General features: G+C 60.6%; 1 protein-coding gene across 1 annotated transcript in view; it reads right to left on the bottom strand.

Annotated features, from left to right (window-relative positions):
- The window catches only part of LOC128826987 (sodium/potassium-transporting ATPase subunit alpha-2), a 36,049-nt gene that overhangs the window by 13,049 nt on the left and 5,437 nt on the right, over window positions 1–17,563 (bottom strand). Inside the window, exons 2-16 of the mRNA XM_054010608.1 lie at window positions 15,145–15,249; window positions 13,656–13,715; window positions 12,555–12,758; window positions 11,210–11,323; window positions 9,645–9,779; window positions 8,308–8,425; window positions 7,253–7,521; window positions 6,893–7,091; window positions 5,189–5,298; window positions 3,679–3,813; window positions 2,732–2,921; window positions 2,366–2,541; window positions 1,663–1,799; window positions 1,432–1,582; window positions 161–329 (exon numbers count right to left, since the gene is read on the bottom strand). Of these exons, the coding sequence (XP_053866583.1) occupies window positions 161–329; window positions 1,432–1,582; window positions 1,663–1,799; window positions 2,366–2,541; window positions 2,732–2,921; window positions 3,679–3,813; window positions 5,189–5,298; window positions 6,893–7,091; window positions 7,253–7,521; window positions 8,308–8,425; window positions 9,645–9,779; window positions 11,210–11,323; window positions 12,555–12,758; window positions 13,656–13,715; window positions 15,145–15,249 (2,272 nt within the window). The remainder of the gene's footprint in view (window positions 1–160; window positions 330–1,431; window positions 1,583–1,662; window positions 1,800–2,365; window positions 2,542–2,731; window positions 2,922–3,678; window positions 3,814–5,188; window positions 5,299–6,892; window positions 7,092–7,252; window positions 7,522–8,307; window positions 8,426–9,644; window positions 9,780–11,209; window positions 11,324–12,554; window positions 12,759–13,655; window positions 13,716–15,144; window positions 15,250–17,563) is intronic.

Here is a 17,563-nt window from a genome sequence, read left to right as displayed (position 1 = left end):
GCTGGGCGAGCCAGTGCCAGGCCCACGTCCTTGGGTGCCCTGGATCCTGGTGCCTGCCTGGTGCTTGGCTGATGTCCGGGTCACAAATTGGCTGGGTTTGAGGGAGCAGGGTTTGAGGCGCTGCCCGCCTCCCCGCCCCCACACCAGCCCAGGCACCCACCTTCTTCCACCCCCGTCACGATGGAGGCGAAGTTGTCGTCCAGCAAGATCATGTCGGCCGCCTGCTTGGAGACGTCGGAGCCGGCGATGCCCATGGCGATGCCGATGTCGGCCTTCTTCAGGGCGGGCGAGTCGTTCACGCCATCCCCTGTCACGGCCACGATGGCCCCCTAAGGAGGGAGAGGCAGGATCAGCACCCGGAGGGGCAGTGCCAGCTCTCCAGCTGGGGGCTGGGCAGGGTGGGAGACCCCCAAGGGGAGGGCGCTGTGGGGGTGACTAAAGAAGGGGCACTGGCTCCACTGCACAATCGTGCTGTGGGGGCGCAGTGGGGCTGGAGGGGACGTACACCCCCAATCCTGACCAGGTCCCTCCTGCCCGGATAGCACTGATGTTTGGGCCAAACATGGCACAGGTCACTGCATTCACCCTGGGACTGTCACCCGGTCCCTGCCACACATCGCAGGGCTTGGGGCTGGGCAGGGGGGGAGGCTCCTGCCTCCCCTCCCCCCCCCCCCAAGAGATGGGGCTGGTGACTGAGTCCTTGAGACACAGGGGGCTACATAGATTGGGAGTGAAAGAAAGGCTAGAGGGAACAGGACTCCTGGGTTCTATTTCTTACTCCGGATGGGGAGTGGGGTCTAGAGGTTACAGCAGTGGGGAGCTGAGAGCCAGGGCTCCTGGGTTATAGTCCTGGCTTGGATGGGGAGTGGAGTTTAGTGGTTAGAGCAGGGCGGTTGGGAGGCAGGACTCCTGGGTTCTATCCCCAGCTTTGGGAGTGGGGTGGGGTCTAGTGGCTAGAACAATTACTCCCCTTTTTATGTCCTTGGGGCTCTGCGCAAGGGGAGGGGATGGCCCCAGTGAGCCTGGCTCTGAGCTCGCCGGTCAGGAGCTGGACTGCACGGCGGCCGTCTGGAGGAGAGTGGAGCTGCCCGGATGGCACCGAGCCTTCGCGCCAGTTGGGTGTGGCTCAACCCATGGACACACAAGTGCTGTGGTAGCCATGGCAATTCCCCTGGTGGTCACTAACCCACAGTGCCCGGCTCTATTAGAAGCAGGGCAGGGCGGCAGGTTTCGGAAGGGCAGGGACCTCTCACAGCCAGCCGTTCAGAGCGACGCAGGCTGAGAGCCGTCCCTGGGGGCGTGCAGCCTGGAAGGCACTGGCCTAGGCCGCCCCAGTGGGGCAGTTAGGGGCAGGTGTGTGGGTCAGGCTGGCCAGCAGGGGGCAGGCTGGGTGCTCAGGGCAGGGATCCCCCACAGGGCGCAGGTTCTCACCTGCCTCTGGCAGCCCTCCACGATGATGAGCTTCTGCTGGGGGGAGGTGCGGGCAAAGACAATCTCCGTGTGGTTCTTGAGGATCTCGTCCAGCTGCTCTGGAGTCATGTCCTTGAGGTCAGAGCCATGCACCACACAGGCCTTGGCTTCCCTGCGGGGCGAGAGCAGCGTCAGGGCTGGCCAGCTCCCCACAGCCTGGCCAGGGGGCCCTGGGAGTCGGGGCCGGCCTACCTGGGGTTGACCTGGGTAACGGGGATGTTGAGCCGGGCCGCGATGTCCTCCACCGTCTCGTTGCCCTCGGAGATGATGCCCACGCCCTTGGCGATGGCCTTGGCGGTGATGGGGTGGTCGCCGGTCACCATGATCACCTGGGGGTGGAGCCAGGCAGCAGTCAGGGCATGGACACTGATGGGCAGGGTCCAGTACCCTGGCAATGGAGCTGGGAGCCAGGACTCCTGGAATCTGTTCCCAGCTCTGGGAGGGGTAGGGACTAGTAGTTAGAGCAGGGTAGCTGGGAGCCAGGACTCCTGGGTTCTGTTCCCAGCTCTGGGAGAGAAGCGAGATCTAGTTTTTAGACTGGGGATGGTGGCTGGAAGTCAGGACTCCTAAACAAAGCGGGGAGTGAGGTCTAGTGGTTTAAGCCAGCACTGGCAGGAGTGGTTAGAGCAGGGTGGCTGGGAGTCAGGACTCCTAGATGCAGCAGGGAGTGTGATCTAGTGGTTAAAGTAGGAGCCAGGACTCCTGGGTTCTGCTCCTGACAACGCAGTGTCTGGGCCAAGGCATCATGCCTGCTGGGTTTCGCACAGGGTCCCTGGCTTTGTATCCAGCGAGGCAGCGAGCATTGCTGTCTGCATGGCCCCACCTACGCTCTGCCCCCAGCCTGGAGTATGGGCTCGCCTGACTGGGTGGTGAGATCTCTGCCTAACGGCCTTACCTTAATCCCTGCGCTCCGGCACTTGCCCACCGCATCCGGCACAGCCGCCCGGGGCGGGTCGATCATGGACATGAGTCCCACAAAGCACAGGCCGGTGGTGGGAAAGTTGATCTCGTCCGCGTCAAACTTGAACCCCCGGGGAAACTTGTCTTGGGGCAGGTTGAGGTGGCAGAAGCCTGGGAGAGCCGAGAGCGCCAGTGTGAGCCGCAGCCAGACCCCCCCCCACCGTGCACAATCATCCCTGCCCTGTTGGTGCTCACAACCCCCGTGCGCGCACACACACACACACACACGGTGTTCGCTCGTCCATAGTCTCCTCCCATGTGGCCCCTCCAGCCCTTCCCCCCAGTGCCCGGGTGCCCTCACCCAGCACTCGCTCCCCAAGTCCGCCCAGCTCGAGATAGGCGTTCTGGAAGGCGTCTCTCATCTCCTCGTCCAGAGGCAGCTCCTGGCCCTGCGCCAGGATGGTGGAGCAGCGATCGAGGATGCGCTCCGGCGCGCCCTTCATCACCAGCAAGTAGCCCTCGGGATTGTCCTCACGCTCGTGGATGGAGAGCTGGAACACAACGGGGAGCCGGCTAGGGGGAGCCACGCTGGGAGGATGGGGCTCGCCTCCCTCCAGCGCTGCACCCTGAGTCACCTGCTGCTCGCCCCATGGCTGCCCCAGGACCTTTTCCTCTGCCTCTCTAGGCCCTCCCATCCTTTTGCCCCCAACTCACCTGTTCTCCTCCCCATCCCATCCCAGTGCCTCTCCTCCCCGCCCTCTGCCCTGGGCCGCTCTCCCTGCACACGCAGCCTGAGCAGGCCTGGGGCTCCCTGGCTCCCTCCAGCTCCTCCCGGCCCTGCGTCTGGGGGCGCAGCAGGCGGCGGCTGGGAGCTGGTCGCTGGCCAGAGCGCAGCGTCCTGTCTATGCCCAACTATTATCCATGGGGATTGAATCTGCTGAATGAATATTGGCAACAGCCAAGATCAGCCGGCTCAGCTGGGGACTGTGGCTGCTGGGGGGCTGGGAGCCAAGTGGCCAGCGCCCCGCTGAGCAGCTGGTGGCTGAGGATACTGTGGGGCAGCTGGGAGCCGAGCGGCCAGCACCCCACTGCATGGCTGCCCCCCAAGGGGCACAACTTTCCCGTAGACCCATTGCATTCCCACACTTATCCCCAATGCCATCTCCAAGCCACAGCCCGATTCCCTCCCCGTCGCACACTGACCCCCCCAGCCCCACGTCTGTTCCTGATCTGTGCCCATATCAACCCAGCTTGTGCCCCTCTGAGCCCCGGGCCCATGCTCCAGCCCCGGCCCCAGCCCCAGCCCACCTGGTACTTGTTGGTGGAGTTGAAGGGAATCTCTGTCACTTTGGGGTTCTTGTCCCGCATCTTCTTGACCGAGCCGCAGGAGAGCTGGATGCACTTGAGCAGGGCCGACTCGGAGGCGTCGCCCGCTGTGTCCCGCTGCCGAGGGGAGAGGGGCCATCAGTGTGGGGCAAGGGCAGCCCAGAGGGAGCACTGCTGAGCAGACTGGTGGGGTGAAGGGATGAGAAGTGCATCTGGGGTCACAGCCAATGGGAGGGCAGTCATGACCATGGCCCATGGATGGGGTGTGGTAGTGGAGCCGTGGCCAATAGGAGGGAAGGTGTAGCTGGGGTCATGGCCAATAGGAGGGGAGTCAGGGTGAGGCCATGCCCAATAGAATAGGAGGCATGGCAGAGACCAATGGATGTGGAAGTGGGGCAAGGCTATGGCCAATGTGTGAGGAGGTTGGGTGGGGCCACGGCCAATGGGAGGGGAGGTGTGGCTGGGTGATGGCCAATGAGAGGGGGGTGCGACTGTGTGGCAATGGTCAATGGGAGGGGAGGTGTAGCATGTACCCCACTATAACAAAGTTTGGGAACATCTGATCTAAAATATGGGGTACTGGACACTGCAGGAAACCTGTGGGCCCAGTGCTCTGATCCAGGAGCCAGGGACACTGATCTACATGGGTCTGATCCAACACGGCAGGGGGATAAAGGACTAGCTGGCTTCATGGCTCTGATGCTGGGCGGCAGAGTCAGGGACATGGGGAGACACAGGCCACAGCTCTGTCCTACTGAGGCAGAGAAGGGGTTATCGGCTCACTGGGCATTGCTCTGATCTGGAGCAGCAGGCGGACAGGCCTTGGGGCTTGCTGGGCATTGCTCTGATCTAGCACGGCTGGCGGACGGGCTATGGGGCTCGCTGGGCAATGATCTGATCTGGCGGATGGGCCATGGGGCTCGCTGGGAATTGCTCTGGTCTGGCGGGGCTGGCGGACGGGCTATGGGGCTCCCTGGCCATTGCTCTGAGGCTGACAATCCTGCCGAGGCAGGGAACAACCCAGCCACGTGCTATGGGTCAGACTGAACAGCCCCTGGCTCTGGGATCCGGCCCTAGGAAAGCACGCTCCCATGCACTGCTCTCTCCCCAGGCTGGCCCTGCGGCCAAGGGGTAGCTGCACAGGTCCGTGTGCTCTGAGGCCAGCTCCCCGGTGGGGGGTCCGGGCCGGACAGAGCTCTGGCAGCGTGGCAGACGATGGGGGCCGTCCAAGCCCCCTGGGCAGTCTGAGCCCATCTGGCTGTGGGAAGCCAAGATCCCATCTCAGTGCAGCTCCTCACAGCCCCCTCCTCGATCTCACGTGGTGCCCCAGGCAGAAATCAGAGCAGCGTGAAGGATGGGGGAGACAAGGGGAGACCTGCAGAGCCCATATCTCCTGGAGAGTCCGGTGCGCTCAGCGCTGGGGCCCATCTCGCTTGGGAGAGCCGTGCAGGGAGCCCGGGAGCGAGGGGTGGGGTCCAGGAACCCAGCTTGCCTTGGAGATGGAGACGTTCTCTTGGCCTGGCTTGAAGACGGCTCGATTGCACAGGCCAGCGATGCGGGCCAGGGCCGCCCAGGTGGGCGAGCGCTTATCGAAGGTTGCACCTGGCAGGAGACACACCAGTCAGCCACATGACCCCATCCAGCCCCCGACCATAGGACTGGAGCAGCGAGCCGAGCCCCACTGCCTGGCTGCAGCAGTGTCATGTACAGCGCCCCCTGCTGGCCGAGGCTGGGACTAGAGCAGCCAGAACTCCCCCCAAGCCAGTACTACTGCCCTGCCCCCCCACAGCGCCCCCTGCTGGCAGAGGCTGGGACTGGAGTAGCCAGGAACTCCCCGCACAGCCAGTGCTCCTACCCCGCCATCTACAGCACCCCCTGCTAGGAGAGGCCTGGATGGAGTAGCCAGGATCTATCCTACAATCTCTAATCCAGCAGAGCCTGCTTTTGGGAGGTGCCCAGGTCTCCAAACCAGAGCCTCCCAAAGTCAGGAGCCATGGTATCACACCGAGACAGAGGCAAACAAGGGAAAGAAGAGCCAGGAATTTGGGAGAGGAACGTGGAACATGGGTGCTGCGTGCGAGGCTTGCCACATCCACCCTGCAGGCACTGCCATGCTACCCTCTGCCCAGGGCACACTCTGGGACTCAGCACAGCTGACCCTGCAGTGCCACAGGTTCCCCCCTGTACCCCCACCTCAGCCCTGCCCTGAAGCAGCACCAGGGGTTAGACAGACGCAGGTGGGGGGAGGCAAGGATGGCTGGGGCGGGGAGATGCACAAGATGATGAGTTAGGGGTGGCTAGATGGTGCGGGTAGAGTGGAGGTGGTGTCAGGGGGCACAGATGGGGTGGCGGGAGGCACAGGGGGCATGGGTGTAGGGTACAGGTGGCCATGGCACGTGGGTGTTGATGACAGGGGGTGAGGGCACGGGTGAGGGGGACAGTGGTGGAGGGTGCAAGCAGTGGTGATAGTGGGGGGCATGGGTAGAGATGGGGGGTGACGGCACACAATGGCGGGTGGTATGTGAGAGCCCAGGTGGAGTTGGCATGGGGCATAGGTAGGGTTGGGGGGTGAGGGCACACGCAGTGGGGGAGTGTGACAAAGTGGGAATATTTTGTAGTATTTGTATGAGTCCTGCTTGTGCCTCAGTCTCCCCTATATGCCGCATTGTTACCCAGTGTGTGGAAAAAGACAGTTCGCTCACAGGGCAGGCTAAAGCTATGTCTACACTACACACCTTACAGCTGCAGCACTGTCAGGTCTCCCATGTAGCCGCTCTGTGCCGATGGGAGAGAGCGCTCCTGCCTGCGTAATTTAACCACCCGCAAACAGCAGCAGTGGCTATGGCTGTCCACACCGGTGCTTTTGTCAGTGAAACTTACATCGGTCAGTGGTGTGGTTTTTTCACACCCTGACTGACAAAAGTTTTACCAACGACAGTGCTGGCGTAAACTTAGACTTAGGTGGTGGTGATAGTGGCAGGGGTGCGGGCGGTGGTGGCAGTCCCAGGGTTGCAGGCGGTAGTGGTAGTGGCAAGCAGAAGGACACAGTGGTGTTGGGGGGGAATGTAAGTGGCGGGGGTGTGGGCAGGGACGCTAGGGTGGTGATGGCATTGGTGAAGGGCAAGGGGGTGGTGGAGTGGGTGATGGCACAGATGGCGGGGGGCACAGGCGGCAGGTAGCAGCGACAACCTCTCACCGGACTGGTCCTCGGTGGTGTCAGCCTCGTGGATCTGGTTGTCAAACCACATGTGGGCGACCGTCATGCGGTTCTGGGTCAGGGTGCCCGTCTTGTCGGAGCAGATGGTGGAGGTGGAGCCCAGCGTCTCCACCGCCTCCAGGTTCTTCACCAGGCAGTTCTTGCGCGCCATGCGCTTGGCGGTGAGGGTCAGACACACCTGCGGGCCGGAGGGGCGGGGGTCAGAGCAGGCATGGGGGGGGGGCAGGATTTGCACCTGGCACTGCCAGTGTGGTCAGACCGCCCTGCGCTGGCTGAGCCAGGGGGCCTGGCCAGACACCCAGCCCCGCCCTTGGGCAGTGCAGGAGCGGAACCTGTTACCGTGACGGTTGCCAGGAGCCCCTCCGGGACATTGGCGACGATGATGCCGATGAGGAAGATGACGGCCTCCAGCCAGGTGTAGCCGAGGATGAGGGAGAGGATGAAGAAGGAGAGGCCCAGGAAGACGGCCACCCCGGTGATGAGCTGGATGAAGTGCTCGATCTCCATGGCGATGGGGGTGCGGCCCACCTCCAGCCCCGAAGCCAGCGAGGCGATGCGGCCCATCACTGTGCGGTCCCCAGTTGAGATGACGATGCCCCGGGCAGTGCCTAGTGCGGTGGTGGGGGAGGGGAGACAGGTATTTCAAGTACTTCTGTGGGGAAGACTAGAACTGGGGTGAGCGGTCCGAGGCTGGGAGGGGGCTCAGGAGCAGCTCCGGTAAAGGATGGATTGAGGGACTCCAACAATGTAGCAACTCCCCCGTGCACTGCTTGTCTTGCCTTTGTCCCTCCCCTGCCTGGTGGCTATTCTGTGTAATGAGCTTGTGGGGGTCTCAGCCCATCCCACCAGGCTGGCCCCTTATTGGCAGCATCAGGACTGGACGAGGCCCCTCACTGTTAGCAGGCAAGCGCATGCTGCCCATTGGGTAGGGGATGGGCCTGGCGGGGGTTGAGGCCTGGCTTGTCTCTGGAGTTAGGCCCTTCTCTGAGCAATGGGGCCCCCCCAGCCTCCAGGGCTCTCCGTTCAGCACAGCATTCCCTCTGGCCCGTCTCTCAGCACAGCAGTCTGTGTGCCAGGGCCAGACCTTCCTGGCATCACGGCCCGGTCGCCTGCCCGAGCACCCTCACTGGCACTGTCTCTGCAATTCTGGGGTTAGGCTGCCCTGGGGGTAATAACCCTTCTCATTTCCCCCCAGTCTGGCCATTTCAACTCCCCTTTGCTCAGTTCCGCCCCCCCCCCCGACTCCTCATCACCCCCCCCCACACACACACATACGGATTTCAGGGCTCCATAACCACCCCAGGCTAAGTGCCAGAGGGGGCGCGTGGGACAGCCCTGCAGATCCAGGGACGGGCCGTAAATTGAGTGGCCCGGCAGCCCCCTCCCCCCTTCACCTTCCACACAGTTGGTGGAGAAGAAGCAGATGTTGCGGGTCTCCAGGGGGTTCTCGTGGGTGAACTCGGGGGAGCGGGTCTGCGGCTCCGACTCGCCCGTCAGGGAGGAGTTATCTACCTGCCGAGGCAACGGGAGGCCGGTCAGGGGCCTCGGGGCCCAAGAGAGACAGAGACGGGAGGAACAGACAGACAGCACGGAGGCAGGGCCAGCTCCAGGCACCAGCTTCTCAAGCAGGTGCTTGGGGCGGCCGTTCCGGACAGGGGCGACAGTTCCAGGTATTCGGCGGCAATTCGGCGGAGGGTCTGTCACTCCGCCTGGGAGTGAAGGACCTCCCGCCGAATTGCCGCCACAGATCGCGATCACGGCTTTTTTTAGATCGCGATTGCGGCTTTTTTTTTTTTTTTTTCGGTTTTGGCTGCTTGGGGTGGCCAAAACCCTGGAGCCGGCCCTGCACGGGGGCAATCTGCCTCAGTCATTATCAGTCCCCTGCCTTGTCACTGGCATCAGCCCATAAGCCCCGAGTCTGCCCTAATAGACAGATGGACAAACCCCCTGCTCTTGGGGCTCCCATGTCCCACCCCTGCAGTGCCCCCCATCCTCAGCACTAGTTCACATGGGGCCTTCTGCACAGAGCATGGGCTGCTGGCAGGCTCCCTTATCCCACGCAGCTCACTTGGGGGAGGGGCGTGGGGGGGGAGCACGTGGACGCGCGAGTTTAGGGATGGAAGGGGGGAGGGGGTTCAGCAGCTGGTGGGGGGACGGTTGGATCTGGGGTACTTATCATTGCGGGGCAGGGGAGGGATTAGGGCCTTTATCAGAGAGGGCTGGGGGGGTTCCGAGGGCTCCAGGGTTTGGGCTGGCAATGGGGGATACAGGGATGCTGCAGCCAGGCATACCGGGACAGCCCGGCTTCCACTTTCACCCCATCCCTGCAGCGGAGCCCAGGGTTCACATGGGACCTGGAGATTCGGCCGGGCCGAGACCCTGCGACCTCCCCCCAGGCTGTCCTGACACAGCCTGCTGCCCGTGGGGATCGGACAGGAGCCAGGGCCCGCCTACATGCCCCCCAGTATGGGGATCCCTAGAGTCCAAGGGGTGGGCCGCAGCGGCCCTTCCAAGAAGGAAGGCACCAATATCCCCCTATATGGCCCTGTGGATAGATCTCATAGGGCCACGAGAGCAGCAAGACCTCATAAGCCTTTTTGTGTAAGATCGACAAAGCAGGGTCCATCTGTCCAGTCAGTGGGCACTGGCTGCCCTATAGCGGCCATGCCTCCCTCTCCTCTAGCCTATGGAGCCCCCACGCCAGCCCGGGACACAGCCCCGCCATCCTCACCTTGCAGCCGTGGGAGGAGATGATGCGCAGATCAGCAGGGACCCGGTCTCCCCCCTTCACCTCCACCAGGTCTCCCACCACCACGTTCTCGGCGTTGATCTGGATCTTCTCGCCCTCTCGGATCACCAGGGCTTGCTGCCCAGCGCAACCAGAAGGAGAGGTAAAGGCAAGAGCACTGCGCCCGGCTCCCGACCCCTGGAGCCCCCTGTAACGCCCCAGCCTGCTGTGCACCGCTGACCCCCATCTGACCCGATGGGTCCCAGCCCCGGGTGGGGAGCCCTGCAGGACGGCCCTGCCAGTGGACGCTGTGAGCAAAGCTGCAAGTGCATGTGGTTTACCTTGCGCCAGCATGTCCTGAGCCCACCCCCACCCTTTCCCAGGGCTTGGCCTGCTGCTGGGCTCGGGTGAAACTCCCAGTGGAGTTCTGGACTCTCACAGTGCGTGGGGGTCACAGCTGCGCCCCCTCGTCCAGCCAGCAGAGGGAAGTGCTGCCCACCCATCACTGCAGCTGCTTCTCTGTCCCCACCACCCCAATGCCTGCCCCGTGGGCTCTCCTGCCAAGAGCCAGGCAAGGCATGGCACAGGCCTGATTCTGATCTCTCTCCACTTCAGTGGGGTGACTCTATCCGTGGGAGAGCGGGATCCCAGCCCATCAATGCAGCGTTTCAGAGACTGGCTGGAAGGAGGAAGCACGGAGGCCTCAGAGGTTGGGACAAAACCAAAAGCTAAGCACGGGTGCGTCCAAGCTCAGAAATGGCCCTGTGGCTGCGCTGCCAGCTCAGGGAGGAGGGGGATCCCCCAGACGGGCTCAGGGATCCCTGGAGAGCCTCCAGCTCTGTGTTCTCTTCTCCCTTTGCTCAGCGATGGGCCTGGGATATTTCTGCAACAGCAGCTCTTGCAACGCCATGCCCATGCAATCTGGGAACTCTGGGTCTAAAGACAGCTGCTACTGAGCTAAAAGGCCATTTCCCCATGGCTGTCGCGGGCTCATCAACTCCTATTTGTGGCCCGGCCGCCACTAGAGGGAGCTCTGGAACCACACTGGCTGGGTTACCCGCCGCAAGGGACCAGCCGAGACCTTAACACCCTGAAACTGGACTTGGACCCACGTTTTCCAAATGGACCAAAATCCCAGACCCTGCCCCAAGCCTTTACAGGTGTCCCCAACCCAGATTCCACTTGTGCTGCTTGGGTCTGCCTCTCCTGTCAAGGAGATTTAGGATCAAAAGGGAGTCTTAGAGGGGAAAATTCTTCCCTCTACTGGATGGAATCAGAACTGCTTGTCTGTGTGACATAGGCCCTATATTGCTAGGAGTCAGTGAGGATCCTCCTCTAGCTCAGGAGACTGGGCCTTAGGCACTGGAAGACCCAGGTTCTATCCCCCATGAAGTGGGCACTCCTCGGTAGCTGTGGGTTTGTTGCAATCAATGTTTTGTAGCTTGGCCATGATCCTTCCAGCCTGAGCTGCCTTTATTCAGATGGTCAGTCTCCTCCCTTCGTTGGTGCTCCTTCCCGTGCCACGTGGTGCCAGCAGGGTGCAAAGGATGGGAGAGGGGAGCTCCTACCTGTGGTACCATGTTTTTGAAGGAATCCATAATCTTGGAGCTCTTGGCCTCCTGGTAGTAGGAGAAGCAGCCGGTGACTATGACCACAGCAGCTAACACCACGCCCAGGTACAGCTGGGGAGAGGAGGAGACTGTTCAGACATAGGGGATTCCTTCACCCACTGCCGCAATGCAGCCACCCCTGGGGTGGGACATGGCAGCTGCTTAACAGACGCATAGTGATGCTGCCCAGCAGTTTAGGACAGGAAGTGACAAATGGGGGGAGGGATAGCTCAGTGGTTTGAGCATTGGCCTGCTAAACCCAGGGTTGTGAGTTCAATCCTTGAGGGGGCCACTTGGGAATCTGGGGCAAAATCAGTACTTGGTCCTGCTAGTGAAGGCAGGGGGCTGGACTCGATGACCTTTCAAGGTCCCTTCCAGTTCTAGGAGATGGGATATCTCCATTATTATTATTATTATAAATATCTGACCCTGTGAGAAGAAGTAGGTAATTACTGGAGATGGAGTTGGGCCGGGGCCCAGGGGCTAACACCCCGACTGGGATGAAAAGTTGGTTCCTTATCGATCACAAGTAGTTGGGACTTGGGCTGGTGTCTCACCCCGGCTCCACAGGGAGAGCGCCCCCTAGCACTGCACTGGAGCGGTGGGGCCAGCACTGACAGTGAAGGGAGAGCACCCCCTCCTGAGCCCCCTCCTCGCTCCCTGCAGCACTTGCAGGTCTCCCGGGCGAGACCAGCCTCGGGGTGGGACAGTTGCCCCGCTCCGGTTACTACAGATCTTATTTAGGAAGCAGGGCTGAGTTATTTGGAACCTGCCTTCAGTGCAGAGAGACAGTGAACCGTTCCTCACCCATCCCCCAATGCTGGGAGTGTCCAGGTGGGACCAGTTCAGCCCCGGCTCTGCCTGCCTCGGCCAGGAGATGCTGCTCACTTGGTCTGGGTTGAGTTTGGTGAATCAAAGCCCAGAGCTGACCGAACGGATGAGATCCCTGGAGCCTGCGCCCAGGCCGGATTCTCACAAATCTCTGGGAGGCTGGGATGAGACTCTACGGCCCTGCCATGCAAAACCAGGTCACACCCCTTGGATAAGACCAAGCTCCCCTCAAGTTCAGGCCAGAGGGTCCCCCCTGAATTTCTCCCCCCCTCCCAATTTCTCTCCCTCGCGGCTTTAGGGGAAGGACAGAAGCAGGAGAGTTTCAGTGAGGTTCCATTTAGAGGTTTGTTCAACACCCAGAAACTCCAGGTGTGGAGTGGAGAATCCAGCTGAACCCAGCCCTGGGACGCAGGCCAGAATGACTTGGTTCCCCCCGCCCCGTGTCTGATCTGCTCCAGGTCATGTGACTCACGTTGTCGTTGGCCGGCTCGTCCTCCATCACGGCCTGGATGCTGTAGGCCAGGAAGCAGAGGATGGCGCCAATCCACAGCAGGATGGAGAAGCCCCCGAAGAGCTGGCGGCAGAACTTGACCCACTCGGGGGTGGTCGGGGGGGGCGTGAGGGCGTTGGGGCCATCCTGTGCCAGGATCTCGGCTGCGCGGGTGTTGGTCAGACCCTGCCCAGGCAGAGGGGGGTCGGAGGGATGGCAGGGGAGCGAAGGAGCGACACAGAACCCAGAGAACGACAAAAGGGAAGGGCAGGAGGAAGGGACAGAGAGAAAGAGCCAGTTACGTGCTACCAGGGTTCGAAGCACCTAAAGGCCGGAGGAGCCCCCGTATCTCTGGCATTTCACACTGTTGGCCCCTCCCACACCAGACCCAGTGCACTCAGCTGCTGGCGAAGGGAACAGAGCCACTGCCCACGGCTCCCCCCCACACACACACATCACAAAGCCCTGGGGGTCCAGTTCTCCTGAATCCCCCACTGCCCGGTGCAACCAGGCTTGGGGGGGTCCCCGAGGGAAGCCCCTCCCTCACCCTGCCAAACCACCCACACTGCAGGGGAAGGAGCTTCATCTTCCCCAGGGGGCTGTTGGGGCTTTTGGGTGGGGAATCCCTCCCCCACTGGAGCTTCTGGGGGGACCCTTCCCTGTATTTTGAGCACCAGGTGAATGGAGTGGCCCGGACACTGCACAGAACCTGCACCCAGGAGCCTAGGAATCAGGGAGGGGTGAGGGCAAATTCTCCCAAGATCTGGCAGGGGGTTGAGGTCAGATGGTGGTGCGGGGGGGAAGCAGGAGGGTACCTGCGATGGCTGATGCTGCAGCGATTGTCATTGGGCAGTGGTGTGGAGCAGGATGGCAGCCCAGCCTGGGAAGTGGAAAGCAGGGAGCAAGGGGCGATAGGGGGATGAGAGGGGAGGGGAGGATGAGAGGGGAGGGGGAATGGTAGGGAGGGGGCAAGAGGGGAGTGGCGGGTGATGGGGAGGGAGGGTGGGGGGGAGATAAGTGGGGGGGCGAGGGCAATGTGGAGGAGGGGCACCAACCCACAGACACTGACATGTCCTGACTTACCCTGGACAGATCCACCTGGTATTTCCTGCCCAATTCATCCAGGGACAGCCTGTGATCGTCCTGCCAGGGGAGAGGTGGGGGAAGGTCACAGACTAGCAAGAGACTGGAATGTCCTGGGAACAGAACCAGATCCAAAGGGGCCCATCCGGCAGAGCGCCTGCCCATCAGGGCCTGCTGCCCATGACCTCCTGGGGTGGTTTTTCAACCAGTTATGCACCAAACTTATAGTAGCTCCATCCAGCTTGTATTTTCCCTAGTTTGTTTATGAGGAGGTCATGCAAGACAGTATCAAAAGCCTTACTAAAGTCAAGATATCAGAGGGGTAGCCGTGTTAGTCCGGATCTGTAAAAGCAGCAAAGAGTCCTGTGGCATCTTATAGACTGACAGACGTATTGGAGCATGAGCTTTCGTGGGTGAATACCCACTTCATCCGACGGAGTGGGTATTTACCCATGAAAGCTTATGCTCCAATACGTCTGTCAGTCTATAAGGTGCCACACGACTCTTTGCTGCTTTTAAAGTCAAGATATACCACATCTACTGCTTAACCAAGAAAATCCCCCACTTCATCACACCCCCATAACCACAAGGCATGTTACCCTGTCAAAGAAAGCTGTTAGGTTGGTTTGATACAATTTGTTCTTGACAAATCCATGCTGACTGTTACTTATCACCTTATTGCCTTCTAGGTGTTTGCAAATTGATTGCTTAATTATTTGCTCCATTATCTTTCCGGGTACTGAAGTTAAACTGACTGGTTTGTGATTCCCCGAGTTGTCCTTATTCCCCTCTTTATAGATTGGCACTATGTTTGCCCTTTTCCAGTCCTCTAGAATCTCTCCGGTCTTCCATGACTTTTCACAGATAATTGCTAATGGCTCAGATATCTCCTCAATCCGCTCCTTGAGTATTCTAGGGTGGATTTCATCAGGCCCTGGTGACTTGAAGACATCTAACTTGTCTAAGGAATTTTTAACTTGTTCTTTCCCTATTTTAGCCTCTGATGCTACCTCATTTTCACTGGCATTCACTATGTCCAATCACTACTAGCCTTTTTGGTGAAAACTAAAACAAAAAAGTCATTAAACACTTCTGCCATTTCTACATTTCCAGTTATTGTTTTCCCCCCCTCATTGAGTATCAGGCCTATCCTGTCCTTGGTCTTCCTCTTGCTTTTTATTTATTGTGTAGAATCTGTCCACCCATCCACCTGTACCACCCATCTATCCAGCAGCCAGCCACCTGCACATCCATCCATCCATCCTTCCACCTGCAGTTTCTGTCTCCTATCGCCTTGGTGTCTGACACTAGGTGCTGATCACAGGGGTAACCAGCGAGATCTAGCAAGGATGTGGGAAAGCAACCTCACAGTCCCATAAGCATGGGGGTGTGACCTGCCTAGGTGGGGGGACAGGTCAAGGTCCCTCCCGCACCAGGCATTGGCAGTCCGGCCCCCCAGCAGTGCCCATGGGGTGGAGTGGATCCTTACCAGGTTCACCTCCTTCTTCAGCTCGTCCAACTCTTTCTCCTTCTGCTTCTTCTTGCCACCGCCATTCTCGGAGGTGGTTGCCGCTGGCGAATACTCCCGCCCAACCTGCCGGGGGGGGGAAGGGGGAAGAAAGAGGGGTAGTGTAACCTCAGTGGGCAGGGGACTCCAGAAGCCACACAAACCCACAGGGAGGAGAGAGACGCAGGGAGGAGGAGCACCCCAACCCACGGCAGCCATGCAGCACGAAGGTCACGACCAGGCAGGGAGCCCAGGACTGGCTGGCCCGTGGCCACCCCCTGGCAGATCCAGAACCGGGTCAGAGTGTCCCCCTGGCAGAAGGTGTTGGGTGGCAAGTGGGAATGAACTCGGTGCAGACAGAGTCCGTCCCATTTCCCCCCCCCCCCATGCCAGGTCCTCAGCCAGGACTTCAGAGCAACCAGTGCAGAAGAGAACCAAGCTCTGGCCACCTGGCAGCTCAGGACAGCCCAAGTGTCCTGCCCCTGGATGCTCTGGGCCTCAGACAAAACCTAGGCAGGTCTCCAGGGAACAGTTTCTCCAGCAGCAGAGCCGAGAGATTCCTGGTTTTTCTCCCCCAACACTTGCTGTGGCAGGTCAGGCCTGGGGGAGACGAGACGCATAAGTGGAAGAGGGGGAGTCATGTTCCCCCTACCCCCCTGCCCTGCCTGGATGCAAGAGATCAGAAAAGCGGGACCACAGCCAGGAACAGGAGAATGGATGTTTCCTCAGGCTGCCCCGTCTGTGGGTCTCTCTGCTCCAATTGCCTCTCATCTTACACTTAGATTGGAAGCTGTTTGGGGCAGGGACTGTCTCTTTGTTCTGTGTTTGTACAGTGCCTAGTACCATGGGTCCCGGTGCATGGGTGGGGTGCTGAGGTGCTACCGTAATACACCTAATAAATAATGTACAGCACCTAGCACCATGGGGTCCTGGTCGTGGCCAGGGGCAGGGAGACATGCTCTAGAAATGCTCTTCTGAGCTCTGCAACTGACTTGCGAGTCACTTTCATGCTCTGTGCCTCAGTTTCCCCCTCTGCAAAGTGGGGATGATCCTGACTCCCCTCCCAGAGGTGTCAGGCTCAGCTCGCGCATGAGTGCGAAGTGCTTTGAGATCCTCCGAGGGATGGGCAAAAGCTCATGGCCCTGTGGATGATGGCATTCCCGGTGCCCCTGTCCCCACGGTCTGCAGGTGGCGGACTGCTTCTGCTCCACGCTGGAGCCCCAGGGCCAGAATTTCAGGAGAGAGGCTATTCCTATCCCAGCATTCCCACGCAGAGCGGTCACAGGCAGTGGTGGGAATCACATCAGGATTACTGCTCTCGGGAGCTTCCTGCCCCGGTTTGTGAGCCCAGCAGCCTGGAGAGCTCAGGGAGACAGCTGGTGTTTGGGAACCGAACTCAAGTCCCAAATCTTCCAAGTTCCCTCTGCGCTAAGCAAACAACACTGGGGAGGGAACCGGGGGGGCTGGGACCTCTAGCTGTCCTGCCAATGCTGCCCTGGCATAGACAGCACTGTGCCCTGCATGCTATGCCAGTGACTTCACCCACCCCAGGGACACTCTGCCAAAGCAGAGACTGAATTTCCCTAGTTCCTGCTGCTTTGGGCTGGTGGCTGCTCCGGAGGGGGCTCTGGGATTTGTTACTGTGCGCCCCCAGGAGGAGGGGTAGGGGTTGCTTGAGAGGAGACTGGCACGTCCTGGGATGATTCCCCTGGCCCTCCCCGCGCCGGTGGGGCATCCGGGAGCCCAGTGGGGCAGGGGCCCCCACGGGTGATGTGGGTGTCAAAGATGGGGACTCGAGCGCGCAGCTTGTGGGAGCGGGGCCAGGCAGCCGGGAAAGCAGCGTTTATTCAAAGGCAGAAAATAAAGAGGACCTCAGCTCTCTGCTGTCATGGAAAAGTCCCCCCAGTGCCAAGAACAACCGCTGTGAGCAAAGGGTCACGTTACGACGCGGGGGGGGGGGGGGGGGAGTAGCGATGGGGGGAAGGGAGGGAGGCATTGAAACTGTTAGGAACCCTGAAAGCAGCCACAATTTGGGGAGAGTCCCCGGGACGCGGCCAGCCTGCCAACTACAACTTCCCATGTATCGTTATGGTGCATTTCCAGAGCATGTCTCCCTGCCCCTGGCCACGACTGCGGTGGGCATTCTGCATGGCCCCAGCTATGATTTGGGGGTGCCTTCTTCACAGGCCCCGCTGGTTTCTGCCCCCGGCTCTGGGCCTCTCCCGTTCCCCTGTATCGATCGAAGCGGAACCCTTTCCCCCGGGGCTGGGGGCGCTGGCTCCAGTTCCAGCATGCCGGGCTCCCTCTCCTCCGGCTCCACTCCGGGGAACAGCCTGTAACAGTGAGAGCGAGGGGGACAGGTGCAGGCCCAGGGGGATCTACTGCAGTGCAACGAGAGCCA

The sequence above is a fragment of the Malaclemys terrapin genome, chromosome 21 (genome assembly GCF_027887155.1).
Source record: "Malaclemys terrapin pileata isolate rMalTer1 chromosome 21, rMalTer1.hap1, whole genome shotgun sequence".
Classification (NCBI taxonomy): domain Eukaryota; kingdom Metazoa; phylum Chordata; order Testudines; family Emydidae; genus Malaclemys; species Malaclemys terrapin.
Note: the sequence above shows the minus strand (reverse complement) of the source record. Positions and strands in the feature narration are given on the sequence as shown.